General features: G+C 43.5%; 1 protein-coding gene across 2 annotated transcripts; it reads right to left on the bottom strand.

Annotated features, from left to right (window-relative positions):
• Nucleotides 1-534: 534 nt before the first annotated feature.
• CREBL2 (cAMP responsive element binding protein like 2) lies at nucleotides 535-14,052 on the bottom strand. Of its 2 annotated transcripts, none has more exons than XM_082053080.1 (4): nucleotides 13,885-14,052; nucleotides 3,682-3,879; nucleotides 2,414-2,561; nucleotides 535-1,678 (listed from the first exon to the last, which is right to left on the bottom strand). In XM_082053080.1, coding segments are annotated over exons 1-4 (363 nt in total). In that variant the 5' UTR covers nucleotides 13,900-14,052; the 3' UTR covers nucleotides 535-1,676. The 2 variants fall into 2 exon arrangements, with proteins under 2 accessions (XP_081909206.1, XP_081909205.1); XM_082053079.1 differs by lacking the exon at nucleotides 13,885-14,052 and adding an exon at nucleotides 10,495-10,669.
• Between the last annotated feature and the right edge of the window lie 919 nt (nucleotides 14,053-14,971).

A 14,971-nucleotide genomic window follows, 5' to 3' on the forward strand; every position in this document is an offset into this window, starting at 1 on the left:
ATTCTGACCAAAAATAATATATTAAACTTATGGCATGATGATGTTACAAAATCCAACTGCAAGGTTCACAGAGTACAGTTCTGGGCATCTGATCTAGGGTTTTTTTTTTTCCTCCAGAGAATCCAGAAAAAGGACAGACAAGCATTCAACATAAGCAAAAATCCCCAAACTTATGGGTTGGCTTTGTTGCCAACTTTCAGGACAAACTGCAGTTCAGAGCTTAAAATACAGGGTGTGCAGTGGAACCTTCCTATCATCCCCATCTCTGCTTCAGTGTTACTTAACCTTTCCTAATATACAACATTTCTAGCAATTGCTAACTAAGGACATGTGTGGACAGCCTAGAGAATAAACTTAAAACCGTGCCTTAAGGATTAATATATGAGTGCTCAGAATGGAATTCTGAAAAGACCTGTGCTGTACACTGAAATACAGCCCTTTATAATTTTCAGTGCTTTCGACTAATCCTGAATTGCAATAACGCTAAACAGACCCAATTAGTTCAATAAAAAGGCAACATTCAGTCTCGCAAAGTCATTCATTATAATATTTATTCTATGTAACAAAGAAGAAAACATGATTAAAAAATATTCCATGCATTTCATAAAATACAGAGAAAGACATTGTCACAAACAAAACAGAGAATAAGCAAGCAAAACCCCCACTGAAAATCCCAAGAGCTCCACTCTCCTCATTGCATCATATAAATGCAAAAACTGCTCATACAGGAGAAAGAGCGGTCTAAGGAAAGTGGCAGGTTATCTGTCAATATCTGGGATGAGTAAGTCAGCCCACAAGACTTCTGCCATCACCTCTCATCATAAAACCAAACTGATGCAACCTGTTCTTGCTACCAGTTCTTGGCATTATCCTTGCCTGGAAAGCCGGGATAGCACAGCAGAATTCATGTTAAGTTGCAGGCTAGAAAGATACCAGGGCCCAAAGTGTAGGTAGATAAAGACAGCAGGGCACAACGGGTTGGAGGAACCTGCAGTTGTTCCACGCTGGAAGCAAGGCGGAAGGATACCCTTTGACTGTCTTACCAGGAGCATGGGCGATGGGAAATACATCTTGCGAAAGTAGTTATGGGCAGAAGCAGGGAATAGATCTAGTACCTCTCCTTACGAATCCCAGTAACGTAAAAGATGTGCTACATTATAAAAGGATGCTGAAAGCAACATCTTTCGGGTTAGAAATTACATTAATATAAACCTCCTTACTTAAAGCTTTTGATCCAGTTCCTTCTCCTCGACCTACAGTACTCTATTCTGTTTTAGCAAAGCTGTTACGAGATTCTCCTCTAGCTTTTGTTTTACAGAACCTCTCAAACTCCCACAATGCAACTACTGACCGCAAAGGCAGTCTAATAACGAAACCTGCCCCCATCTCTTATTGGGAATGCCCAAAAGCTGCCATAGCTGTATTTGGGGAGGGTGGTTTAGAGAAAGGAAGAACAAGGCTCTGCTTACACAAACACCTGTTACCCCAAAAGCCCACTCCACACAGGCTTAGGAACACCACAATCAAAGAGTTTCATGTGAGGAGGAGCAAAGAGAAGACAGCGGACTGGGATCCTTCCCCCTGCACCTGGGGATGCATCCACTTCTCTGACAACAGCGTTCTTCTGCCAGCTACCAAGCTATCGCTGCTGCAGTGCGGAAGGTTCTGCATTGGCCTCCTGTGAACGATGCACCATGGGGGAAGATTGTTACAGTTAAAAATGTGGTTTTGACGTTGTTTCTTAAAAATAAAAAGTTAGGAATTTATTTATTTTTTTTAAACTTACAGTAAAGTGTAATTTAACCTGTAGCATGAAATATTTCAAAATTAGAAGATGTGAGATATAGAATTGCCCATGCTACACCCTGTGTTCTTTTGCATGTATGTATCAAGAATATGACTCTATATCATGTGATCTTTTCACCTTCAAATCCCCAGAAGAACTTTATTTAATTCCTGGCACAAGCACAAATGAGGCAGAAAGAAGACTCTATAGGAAATCCCAATTTCAGCATTTCTAATACTTGAGCACTTGCAGCTAGAATCATGTTCTCTTGATGGGAGTTTTTGAAATTCAATTATGTTTTATGTGCTCCATTTACCTTGCATTAGGAAAACAGAAAATGCTGTAAAAAATGAAGGTCTCAGGTCTTCACAGGTCTCAACAGGCCTTGGTGAAACACAAAGATTGAGTCTTCTTTTAAAATAACTGCCCAGCTTCCTAGCTAGTGTAATTTCTGTGTTGACCATGTAAACATTACACAGAGTCTTTGTACCACCCACTAAGCCCTTTGCTTCAATCAACTATTTGTGCCCAAAAGCACATCCTTATGTTTCTTCCCACACCACAGCCATCCTCCTACACCACAAAAGATGTAACAAAATAGGAATTAATCATAGGCTGGATACTCACAGGGATTGCTGCTGTTTGCTTCTGTCTTCCCAGCCTTGGCAAGTTTGGCTGAGTTCTGCTGTGCTTTGCCTTGCTCCTCCCCAGTTAGCAGGGCTTTTATTTCAGAGGGGATTTTCCCTTGGTCCATCGCCATGCACCACTGCTTGTACTGAAATATGCAAACACATTAGGCATTAGCAAACTGCCAGGATCACATTAGCAGACAAAACAAAGCTGTAATCTCTACCTTCCAGTATATTCATTTAAGGTTTGAATTTACTGGGCTGAAGCCTCTTACAAAACTGCAGAGCACTAATGAGCTAAGCACGTGTCCATGGTTGCATACCTGGCCTCAGTAAATCCTGCTTCAGTCAATAAACTGCTACTCAGTGGCAGTACTAGACACAATACTGTAATTATTAAACAACATGGAACACTTTGTGCATTTTCTCGCTGCTGGCATGCCAGAATACCGTTCCAGTTCATGGCCTATTAAAACCAAATATTTCCCATGACTCTGGGGCTGATCAACTATTAAGAGGTCCTTTCTGATTGTGCAAGGCACGGTTACAGCACATGTGCCTTATTCCTAGTTCCCTCATCTTAAATTCTTCTTGCCAAGCCCTGAAGCATGCTGAAAAACCTGTGGTCAGTTGGCTGACTTTCCACCCAATCCTAACCCTATTCATTTGTGGTGACGAGCCCTGCCTGTTCCAAAAAACCTAACACAAGGTCAAGGAAACATGCTCATCTCCAATGAAATCTTAAAGGTATCTCAATATCACTGAGAAGCTGAGTGTCTATATGTCCAGATGAAACACTCTCTTTGGTTAACGAAGCTTGTTTGGCCAAAATACTCATCCATGCTGGGAAACCAGACAGCTGTGAAACCATCTATACAGAGAGTATGCTGCAAGAATCAACCACCCCAACAGAGACAAAGGTCTGCAGGAAGAAATGACACACTGTGGATATATGTTGCACATCTCTTTCCACCCTCTGCCTCTTTCTACCTCTGTCAGAGGTTTTCCAAAACCAACATTTCAAAGACAGACTCATACGCAATGGCACTTTGTTTGCTTCCCGTTCAAAACCAGCAGATGACTTATGACATGAGGTTCATATTCAACACACAGAGTAGGCAAACAGCTGAATGCATCTGTTACTGATGTTTTGATACCTTCTGACCAGCCAAATCCCACTCTCTGTCACAGTGATTTCAAGAAGAAATGTCCACAAGGACAGGTCCCAAATAAAACTGAGGGTTAGCTTAAATGATAGCTTCTTACCATTTCAAGCTCTTCTCTGAGAGCACAGATGGCTCGCTCTCTGCTTGAAACCAGCTCTTCCAGGTACTGGTACCTCAGCTTCTTCCTGGCTCTGCACTCTCTTGCACTCTGACGACTTCTTTCAAGTTTTGCCTTCAAGTCTATTTTGGCTGGTTTACGCCCTCGCTTGCCTGGTTTCTTCACCTTGCCTCCAACCACCTGGAAAGGAAGGGTACAGTAAAGATCCTGTTGTGCAAAGGTAATGCTGTGACCATGTCACTGTGCCTACTACAAGTTTCAAGTAGGAAATTTTGCATATACTTTCACTGATTCTGGAGCAACAGACGAAATAAGTGGGCTGATGTCTGAAGCCTTCAGTGACGCCATCAAAACCAAAAGGGAGAGATATGACTTCATAGTGAAGTCAGTGCTTAAGCAGTCCTGTTGTAAATGCTACTAATCTGATTTGCAAGAGCTCCACAGACTGGCTGAGATTGGCAGGGACCTCTGGAGGGTCATCTGGTCCAACCCCCCTTTGCAAGCAGGACCACCTACAGCTTGATGCCCAGGACCATGTCCAGATGGCTTTTGAATACCTCCAAGGATGTAGACTCCACAACCTTTCTGGGCAACCTTTGGCAGCGCTCAGCCACCCTCACAGGACAAGAGTGTTTCCTGATGTTCAAACAGACCCTCCTGTCTTCTAGTTTTTACCCACTGCCTCTGCTCTGGGCACTGGGCACCACTGAAGTGACCATGTGTCCATCTGCTTTATACCCTCCCCTTCAGGTATTTGAACACACTGATGGGGTCCCCTGAGCCTTCTCTTCTCCAGGCTAGATGGTCCCAGCCTTCTCAGCCTTTCTTTATAGGAGAGATGCTCCAGTCCCTTCCTCATCTTAGTAGCCTTTTGCTGGACTCTCTCCAGAGCCTCCATTTCTCTCTTGTACTGGGGAGCCCCAAACCACACACACTACTTCAGACATCTGGGAAGATATCTGGGACATTGAGGAGACAGACATGACAGTCAACTTGTAGTGAAACTGCTTTAATATTACCAACAAACCCTGCCCAGATACTTGTCAGCTCTAGAAATATTACGTTCTGGAGATTAACACTTTAATTTGGAAGGAAAAAAATATTCGTTTATATAAGTATAATCCAAAACTTCATTTTACTACAATCGACGACCACAATTTCAACCTACTCTAAAGATGAAACTTGTCAGAATTATTCACTAGCCGTCTGAGCTTCCTCAGTCCCAATTTCTTTCAAAGGAATCTTCTGAGGATTTTTACTAAACAGAGAAGTCAGTTACACTGAGTCCTACCTGTGCTGCCTCTCTTCCAGTTGTACTTAACCACGCTGGCCATATTTACCTTCAAAACATTATTACACAGCCTGGAAAATTGTCTCCTCGTGCCTTCTCATACAACCAATCCCAGCATTCAACTCTCCCAATGCCTAATTTAGATCTTCCTTGCAGAAATGTAACCCCCCAGTTTTCTTGTCCTATGGAGCACAGATTTGTTTCTCAATCATTTCCCCCACTTCTTTATGGCTCCTTTTTTACAGGTCTGAAAGCTTCTCTTGTTATGAATAAATAGAATAGTTTCCTTAATGTTTATTCTGTGCTTCCCCACCCAAATATTTTACTCTTAACACAAGAGCATGGCACATGAAAAGTCTTAAATACGGTATGAAACTTCGTACACTGCCCATCGGGTAGTATCACCCTGTAAGCATTACATCAGCCACACACCCTCTGAAGTGAGGATTTCTCTTTATTTGCATTCTGACCACACTGTTTGAATGGAGGGGGTGTGGAGAAACACACCTAACACACACACCTACATAAAAGAATTTCACTGCTGGCTCAGGGTGTCACCATACTGTGTATGGTACATTTTGTCTAATAGGCGGTGTTCAAAATACCAGAGTTCGTCGCTAAAAAGGCACTTTTTACTGCGTGATGCTACAAAATAAGTTGGCTTTGACATTCAAAGAAGTCACTTGTTCCACAAACTTAGTAGGCTTCAATGAAAACAATAACATAGTGAACTGATGGGCTAGAATTTTTAAAAAAAAAAAATTTAGATTATACAATTGAGTCTATTCTTTCTTTGGAAAGTGAGTCAACAATCACATGCCAACACAATCCTACCCTCTCTGTACTGCCTCTCCTAATTTATTCACGAGTAGCTGCCTACCATAAGCAAATGGAGGAACAGAAAGTACTTAATGAACATCTAGTGATAATGAAACAAACATGACACATTTAGAAAAGCAAAGAAAAAAAAAAAATCAATCTCTTTTACATTTGAACTGCTGGATACAGCTTGAATAATTTATTAATTCCACCAAGGTGTTCTCCTTAAGATCTTCTTGTTCAGATACTATCTTCACTGAAGCAGCATAAAACTAACCAGCCACAGCCAAGGGGGAAAGAATCTCCAAAGAAAGGAAAGCGACTGTCCCCTTTCAGGGGTGACAAGCATGGCTTCCTCCTCTCACAGACCACACTCCTGTTTCTGCGTGGTGTGATTTATACTCCTGGCTCAGTAGGAGTTAGAAACACACATGGTCTTCCCAGGACGGGCTATAGGCACTCACAATTTGCTATCATCTACTGCTACTTGCACTTGAAAGATTTCTAGATATTCCATTATCCACTACATCCAAAGTACTTCGGTTCTCAAAGACTTTGAGGCTTTTCTGTGCCATTGCAAGGTAGTTCAAAGTAAATCTTTGAATTCAAGAGCTAGATAAGCTCTTGTAGAGACATACACTCCAGCTCTCTTTAAAAAAACCCTTTACCACTCAAGAGTTCTGACCCTCTAGAAGAGTGGGCTAGTGCTCCGGGTCAGAGCCCCAGCACACCACATACCGAACAAAATAATAACTCGAGTCCTAGACCTGCACAGGAGCACATCACAGCCGTGCCCTTGCACCAGAACGTCAGGCAGCTGAATAGTTACTACCAGGCTGTTTCTCACAACAGGCACGTTAAAGCTCCTTGCAAATAGCACCCAAGTTTTCCAAAGGCAGCACCTCGGGCAGGCACCGGCAATGAAAAACACCCGCAAGCAGCACAGCTTCACACCAGCTAAATCCACCCAACACCACAACCTCACAAAATAATGTTTTTTCAAGGACCTCTTATTTTAAAGCATCTTGCATATGTTTATGTGTAGCTGGTGCCTTTTTTAAGGTAGGGATCATACCACAGAACCATAGAATAATTTTGGGTTGGAAGAGACCCTCAGGATCATCAACACAGAAGACGTACAAAGGGTGAGGGAGCATGGATCTTTACATCAATAAGATATCAAGTGAGTTTGTACAAGCTCCGAGTTTAAAAGCACGTTTTTATGGACAGATCTAGAGATGTGGACATCGAACAGTTAAAGGCACTTTGTAATCTGCAAGGAAATTAGTGCAGACTGCTTTGCACACTGAAATGGCATTCTGGATCCCCTATAGTCAAGTAACTGCTTTCCCTTTAGTCACCCTAGAGAGCTTTCTCTAGGCAGGTGTACTAATTGATCTCTCTCCCCCAAGATCTTTTACCAGCACAGCAGCCCTGCACACAAACTCTCTTATGGGAGGAAAAAGGCCTGTACCTCTTGGGCCATTGCTTGCCAATGCTCTAACCACCGGGACTACGGAAATAATGAAAAGCTTCCGTCCCTTTTAAGTCTGACTTTAAGCAGCAAGACCCTAATAATCTGTCTTCACAACACCCCCAAAGCCTCACACTGTCTTTGTCATTCCTGAAAGGGAGTTCACCATAAAATTAGGCAACACTCTGCACAGTTAGTTTGATAGGTGATTTAATCAAATCCTGCATCCTTAACAGGTTTTCCGCACCAATATTTAGAAGCTCCTCCTGTAACCTCAAGCAACCCAGCTGGGGAAAAAAAGGCCTGATAAACCCTTTGCCAGCATCCCACATTACTGTATCTCCCCTGGCTTCTGCTCCTGTTTGCCTACTCAGTTGCTATGCTGATGTGACAGAAAGAAGACAAAGCAAAAGTGCTAGTTGATGTTGAATGTGGCAGCAGACCAAGAGAAAACAAGAAAGAGAACTTTTTTTTTTTTTATGACCTTTGTATTCCTCTGGAGTTTATAAAGGGATGGGATCTATTAGGATTCAGCAGTAGGCATTTGGTTTTTTTCACGGTGTCATGTGCAATCAAGACCCAGAACAACATTAATCATAAAATTTGTCATAGAAGTATTAATGACACACATTTGTGAGAAATCTGACCAAGGGCCTATTTCAGTTCACTCAGACTTCAGAAAACAGAAAAATATAACTTCCTCCCTTTTTAACACAGTACTTACATCATAATATCATTCACGCATGGCATCTGTGTTCAGGTACAAAATTATTTCAGATGGAATTCAAAACAGTTTCCATTACTTTCCCAGATATAGAAAAAGCCCTCAGACTTCTGGATTGTTTTTATATCTACCTCTCCCCGCTCAAAAGGGATTCAGCAGACCTCTACAGAAGCACTGCCAGATTGCATCATGAAGGGGTCTCCTCCTTTGGAAGGACACACATACCTAATACTGCCACTGGCATTCACAGCCCCAAGGAACTGAGCCTCTCAGACAGAAAACTGTGATAAAGCTAGCCTCACCATGACATCTGCAGGTTTTGGACAATTTGGCAGATTAAAATGCTATGTGAAGCACTGTTCAGCACTGCTGATCAGCAGGGCTGATCACATTGACCAGTTCAGTATCTTCCTGCAGCTCTCAGCTCACTCACAGTTAAACAAATAGCTCTTAAGTGCTCCATGAACTGGTACCTGAGATCCAGCTCGGGAAATCATCTTAAGTGGACTCTTGTTTGTGTCAGAGGTTGAAGGCACATGGCTGAAGGATCTAATTCAGCACAGAGCTGATGATCATCTACAGAATTTATATAAAACTATAAAAATGATTACCAAGAAATAAAAACAAACTTAAGCACCACATTCATTATAGTAGAGGGGAGAGGAACCTATTTATGCTTGCAAACATTTTCTAAAAATCAGTAATCAAATTAACTTTATGAGATTTGTGATTAACTTATCTGCTAAGTCACAGAATACCATTCACAGTAAGGGTATAAAACCCAGCTAGAAAGTACGCTGGTTATTCCTCCGCTGCATGATATTTTAGATGCTTAACACAGATTATTTAGTTAACTTTAACTGGCAGACAAAATGCGTCCACTAATGATCCAAAAGTGTAAGGTGCTATTTAGTAAGCAAACACTTGGTAAGTCTTAAACAGATTTGTCAACAGAAATTAATCCTAAAAATTAATCATTTCTTCAAAATACACCACTTGTTCACGTTTTGACTCAGCTAAGCATATTTTTGAAGAAAAACATATTTCATCTAACTTTTTCGAAACTAAAGCTATCTTTTCCTTACAAGAAAAGAATATTTGCAATAAAAGAGGGCAACCCCAACCTTTTTTGTCGTTGTTGGCTTGGGTTTTGTTTGCTTGCTTTTAATTTCACTGGAATAACAAAAAAGTGAAATAATGTTAAGATTTCTTTAATTTCTCATGTCTGCCTATAAACTGAGAAGTTAATTACATAAGTATTGACAGTGAACCCTATAAAAACTTCTATAATTAATACAAAAGATTGCAGTTAGCTACATAGAACTGTATTTTGACAGTTAGCAACAAGTTAGCAACTAACACAAATGTGAAAAATACTTCTTACCCTAGTATAAAACCCTTCTCCCCAATGTATATAATAAATACATAATCGGTTATATGTAGTTCTGTAACCAAGTAATTTCACCTATAGAGTCTGAAATCACAGTGAAAGAATTTCTCCTTTTTCCTCTGTCTAAATACTTCAGAGGTACGTAAGTGTTATTTTAACAGAGATTATTTGCCAAGGAACAGCTACATCACTAAACTCTTTCCCTTACACAACCACAGCTCAAACCACAGCAGGGAGAAGTGAGACCAGCATCCGAACAAGCCCCAGTTTCAGAGCAGCTCTTTAAGAGAAAGAAGAAAAGGTTGTATTTTGGGTTTGGTTGGGGGTTTTTTGTGTGTATAATTTTAGCACATCCTTTAAAACTGGAACATGAAAGTTTTCTAGATCTGACGTTCAGATATTCTACCTCTACCTTTATTTCTTACTATTTCCTTCATGTTTTGGGAAATACATTAAGAGGAACCATTGTTTGATTGCTATCTTAAACCAGGTAAGGCTAAACTATAGTGCACAAATTAGAGAAAACATGACAGGCCACAAGCCCAATTCTATATTCTTTACATCACGTAGATGAAAATGCTGAGCCTGGATGTATGCAGCTATAGAATGGTTACATCACTACTAAAATAATTTAGTTATCTGGGTTTTTACAAGGAAATTCCTTTCACAGTCACACTCAATCAATTCACAGGTAAGACTCTCCGATCACACAGGCCAAACCTCTCAATAAGGAGGAAACCATGACTCAGTGGAATTTTTGGAAGATTTCAAGGACACACTGGCTCAAGTTGCAAGACCACGCTATAAAATGAGGTATAAATAATGTTTGCCTCACCCTGACTCAGCAACACGCAACGGGAAGAGACCTCCCAAGGGAAACTGGATCTCCTGCATGGAGCCACTGAATCCTCAGGGCAACTTGCAGCCTCATCAACTTGCTCTGAAAGGAACCGCAGCCCTTCAAAACAGCCACAGTGAGGCCTTTCAGAGAAGCAGGCACTCACTGACTAATATCAGCTATTTTCAGTAGAAGATATGAGGATTCAATGTCGCCCAAGATTATTACGTAATGAAAAACCTGCTGAGGTAACAAAGACCTTCAAAGTTGTCCTTGGGTACAGCCACATCCCGTAGTTCTGGGCAGGACCCTTTTCAATGCCGCTGTCCTCACACGTGTCTCAGCGGTAAGTATGAAATAAAAACATCATACTAGGAAACCGTACTTGAGACTGGAGATAGGAAGAGTAAATGTTCCACTCAACATCAGTTTTCCTAAGGAAAAAAAAAGTGCAAAGACCTGTCTTATGTCTTACTGAGTGGGTAAAATGATTTGGTTTATTTAGTAAATGCATCCACAAGTGTTTCAGAAAAAAAAAGTGCAGATTATCAGGATTCCACAAGACACAACAAGAGTTCAAAGATTATTTTTAAAACTAAAAATCTCGAAACTATCTGTTACAAATAAGTTCATTATGTTACATGAGAAAAGAAGTGTTCTTAACACTAAAAGAAATAAAAATCAGCTAATACAAACTATATATGCCTCCAGAATTAAATCTTCTAGATCTTCTAATCTACTGCCCCAATTACATAAACTTTCAAGCAGTTCTCAGAGTTGTGAGCATTTGGTTGACTTCAGCGATGCAGATACTCCCCACCCTCCATTGCAGATTTTAGACAAAGCCTCAATAAAACCAAATAGTCTGTATGTTAAATTGACAAATCCTCACGAACCTTTCATATAATTACAATCCATTCTGTGATCCTTTATACTGCCAAATTACTGATCACTTCTCAGTTTCTTAGATTTATTCCCTAAGAAATGACATCAAGTATTTTTCTTCCCCTTTGAATTAAAGCTGATGACCACAGGCAGCATGATTTTATTTTAGTAAAATTCATGCAGGAAGAAAACCAGATGGCTTGAGAGTGGATAAGGTACCACAGGCACACAACCACCAAATGACCAGTTTTAATACTGAAGCCAAGCTCAGAACTTATTACAAGTCAGAAGACAACTGCCTCACAGCCTACCTCAAGTGTGGGTCTTAAACTATCTCTGGCACAAAACCCAGGACACTACCATAATCACCACTCCAGTGAGCTCAAATACCCAAACTCAACCAGGCATTTCAGTCATGAAACACTGCACTGAGTGGACACAGCGGTTCTTTTCTCAGCCCTCATGCTGGCCGTGCAGGCCCTACTTTAAGGACACACTGGTGCAAGGAGGTGGGAGAGGTGTTTCTTGTGCTTCTTCTGATGTTTTGCTCTGCTTAAACGAAAGAGCTGTACCTTCAGGGATGTCACTGAGCTGTTCTCATGAGAAGATGCAGGAAGAATCAAAGCTCCAGCACCCATTGCAAGGCTAAAACCCAAGCTCCTACCCTAGTACCTGACCATTCGCCTGTAGCTGCTATTTATCCAAGGCACAGGTATCAAACACCCGGCCCATGGACCGAATGCAGCCCATCTCCTTGTTTTACCCAGCCTGGCACTTTGTTTCCACTCAGCAGCAGCACTGAGCTCATCCCCAGGCTCCTGTGACACACGTTACTCTGCAAGAGAGCAGTGTTTGAATGAGTTTGATACCCCTGCATTACAGGATTATCATTGCAATAAAGCTATGGTTAGAGAAAACACCTTTTGGGATTTCTCTGTGCACAGAACAAATGGGACTTGCAGAAGAGAGCACAGCATAGTTTTAAAAATAACTTTTCTCTGAGGTATTTATGATTTTACCTGTGATGCCAGCATTTCCCTCTTCTGCTTGTGCTAACAGGAATATTTCAAGTTGCTCAAGTAAAGCGTGGAGGAGAAGTATACTGTAATTTCTATGGTATTTCTGATTAGAAGATGTGTTCATGTGTAACAGTTTGGAGGATGAGGAGGGTCAGAGAGAAGTATTGAAAAAGCTAAAGGCTGCATAAGAGTGCCTGAGTGCTTTATCCCGTTTTAGTTAATATATTATTGCAGCTATTGAGTGCAAACTATTGAGTTTCCACTAGTGTTACGGAAACTGGTGAAACTAGTGCTACTGAGTTGCCATGGAATGGAAAGAAGCCACACACCATTTCTGATTCTATTCTGAAAGCCTTTTACTTTTCTGTTGCTCTCAAAACCAGTTTCACATCTAGTAGGTTATTACAAATATTTTCTTTTGTTAATTAAAACCAAATCTAGCATTCAAAAATGGAAGACTTAAATCTATTCGATTTAGTTTATACAGACCTTTTAAAACAGGACTGCACAAATGTAATTTTAGGATTGCCCTTTGAAGGCAACCGTGCGGCTGATGTGGTCCTGGTGAAAATGAGTTTGACCCTCCTGATCCAAGGAATTTAGGGTGCTATAGGAGTACAATCCACCACACCAGACCAGATCACTGGTCTGCATCCAGCCTTTGGCCCACACCTGGAGCTTTAAGGAGAAGCCAGAAGCACCATCCAAGTGCCGTGCTCCACTGCTCCAGCCGGCAAGGAGAAGGAAGGGGACAACTCCTCCGTCCCGCCAGCAGTAACCAGAGGCCTTCCAGAGACAAAGATTGCAGAGAAGTTTACTTCAAAAGCCTTTAGCAGGAGCACTCACCTCACTCACAGCTCCCTGCCTGTTAACAGGCTTTGTGGGGGTTTACATGGAATCATAGAATCATTTCGTCTGGAAGAGACCCTCAGGATCATCGAGTCGAACCATAACCTAATTCTAGCACTAAACCATGTCACACAAAATCACAGAATGTTAGGAACTGGAAGGGACCTCAAAAGATCATCTAGTCCAATCTCCCTGTCGGAGCAGGAACACCTGGAGAAGGTCACACAGGAATGTGTCCAGGCAGGTTTTGAATGTCTCCAGAGAAGGAGACTCCACAACCTCCCTGGGCAGCCTGTTCCAGTGCTCTGGCACCCTCACCGAGAAGAAGTTTCTTCTAATACTTAAGTGGAACCTCTTGTGTTCCAGTTTGTACCCATTACCCTTGTCCTACCATTGGTTGTCACCAAGGAGAGCCTGGTTCCATCCTCATGACACTCACGCTTTACATATTTATAAACATTAATGAGGTCACCTCTCAGTCTCCTCCAGGCTAAAGAAATCCAGCTCTCCCAACCTTTCCTCATACGGGAGATGCTCCACTCCCTTAATCATCTTCGTTGCTCTGCGCTGGACTCTCTCCAGCAGTTCCCTGTCCTTCTTGAACTGAGGGGCTCAGAACTGGACACGATATTCCCTACGTCCCTAAGAACCTCGTCTAAGTGCCTTTTAAACACCTGCAGAGATGGTGACTCCACCACTTCCCTGGGCAGCCTGTTCCAGTGCCTGACAACCCTTTCCGTGAAGATTTTTTTTCCTAATATCCAACACACTTGCACACCTTTCAGAGCTTGAACCCCCCCGGGCTCAGGCGCTGCAGCGCTACCCGGGCTCCCCGCACCGCCTGCCCTCGGCTCCAAACCGGCTCCAGCCCCCGGGCAGGCCCCGCAGCCCCTTACCTTGCTGTCATCCATGTGTGCCGCCAGCCCCGACCCCGCACAGCCGCAGCCCCTGCGCGGGGAGCGCACCGGAGCCGCCTGCCCCCGCCCCGGCGGGTACCGACACTCACAGACCCCCAGCGCGGCCCAAAGCCGCCGCCATCGCCCGCCGCCCTGTTTGTTTACAGCTGCCCGCCCCGGCAGGGGGGAGCGGGGAAGTGGCGGCGGAGCGGTGCGAGCTGGGAAGAGTAGTCTTGCCCGGCCCCGCCGCCATTGGAAGCTGCCGAGGCGGCGGGAGAGAACAAACTACAACTCCCAGCAGACCCTGCGCGGGCGAGCCGGGGGAGCGGCGCGGCCATTGGTTCCTGCGCCGCTGGGCGGGAGAACTACATTTCCCAGCAGGGTCCTAGGGCCTGCCCGCGGGTGGGATGTTCCCCGGTAGAGACACGCGGCTTCCGCGGCTCCAGGGCTGTCCGTACCCGTCCCCAGTTCTCAGAGGGGGCGGCTGTCGCTTCTGGCTTTCGCACAGGCCCTGTCGAGCTCTGAGCCCTAATTTAAACCCCAGTCGTTCTCGCCGCTGCTGTGGCCGCCGCTGCCTCCTCCGGGTCCGAGCTCGCCGGCGGGTCCGGCCGCAGTCCTGCCCCGCAGCAGCCTCTGGGGATGGTCACAGGGCAGGCAAGGCTCCAGCTGAGCAGCTGTGTAATGGCTTGAGCATTCAAAAAAACCAAAACCAAACAAATATATATATATATAAATATGTAAGTTTTCTGCTATTATTTGCCTTGCTTTGCCCTTTGAGTTCCTGAATCACAGAATGGTTGGGGTTGGAAGGGACCTCTGGAGCTCACCTAGTCCAACCCACCTGCTAAAGCAGGTTCACCCAGGGCAGACCACACAGGAATGTGTCCAGGCGGGTTTTGAATGTCTCCAGAGAAAGAGACTCCACAGCCTCTGGGCAGCCTGTTCCGGTGGTGACAACTGAGTCTTCCTGCTCACACAGATGCAGCGTGGTGAGATCCCACACCACCCCAAGCCTAAAGCGGCAGTCCCTGCAGTCCTTTGAGAACACCAGGTTTCCTCTCCTGTTCATCTTGACACACACCAGACC

Source organism: Streptopelia decaocto, assembly GCF_964273445.1.
Source record: "Streptopelia decaocto genome assembly, chromosome: 1".
NCBI classification, from domain to species: Eukaryota; Metazoa; Chordata; class Aves; order Columbiformes; family Columbidae; genus Streptopelia; species Streptopelia decaocto.

What these genes read in the sequence shown, in the direction of transcription:
- CREBL2 (XM_082053079.1), bottom strand. Translation starts at nt 10,524, where the DNA reads ATGTGGCTGTACCCAAGGACAACTTTGAAG. An exon ending in ACCCAAGGACAACTTTGAAG is followed by an intron (nt 3,880 to 10,494) that starts GTCTTTGTTACC and finishes CTTCCTTTCCAG; the next exon opens with GTGGTTGGAGGCAAGGTGAA. An exon ending in TCAGAGAAGAGCTTGAAATG is followed by an intron (nt 2,562 to 3,681) that starts GTAAGAAGCTAT and finishes TGCATATTTCAG; the next exon opens with TACAAGCAGTGGTGCATGGC.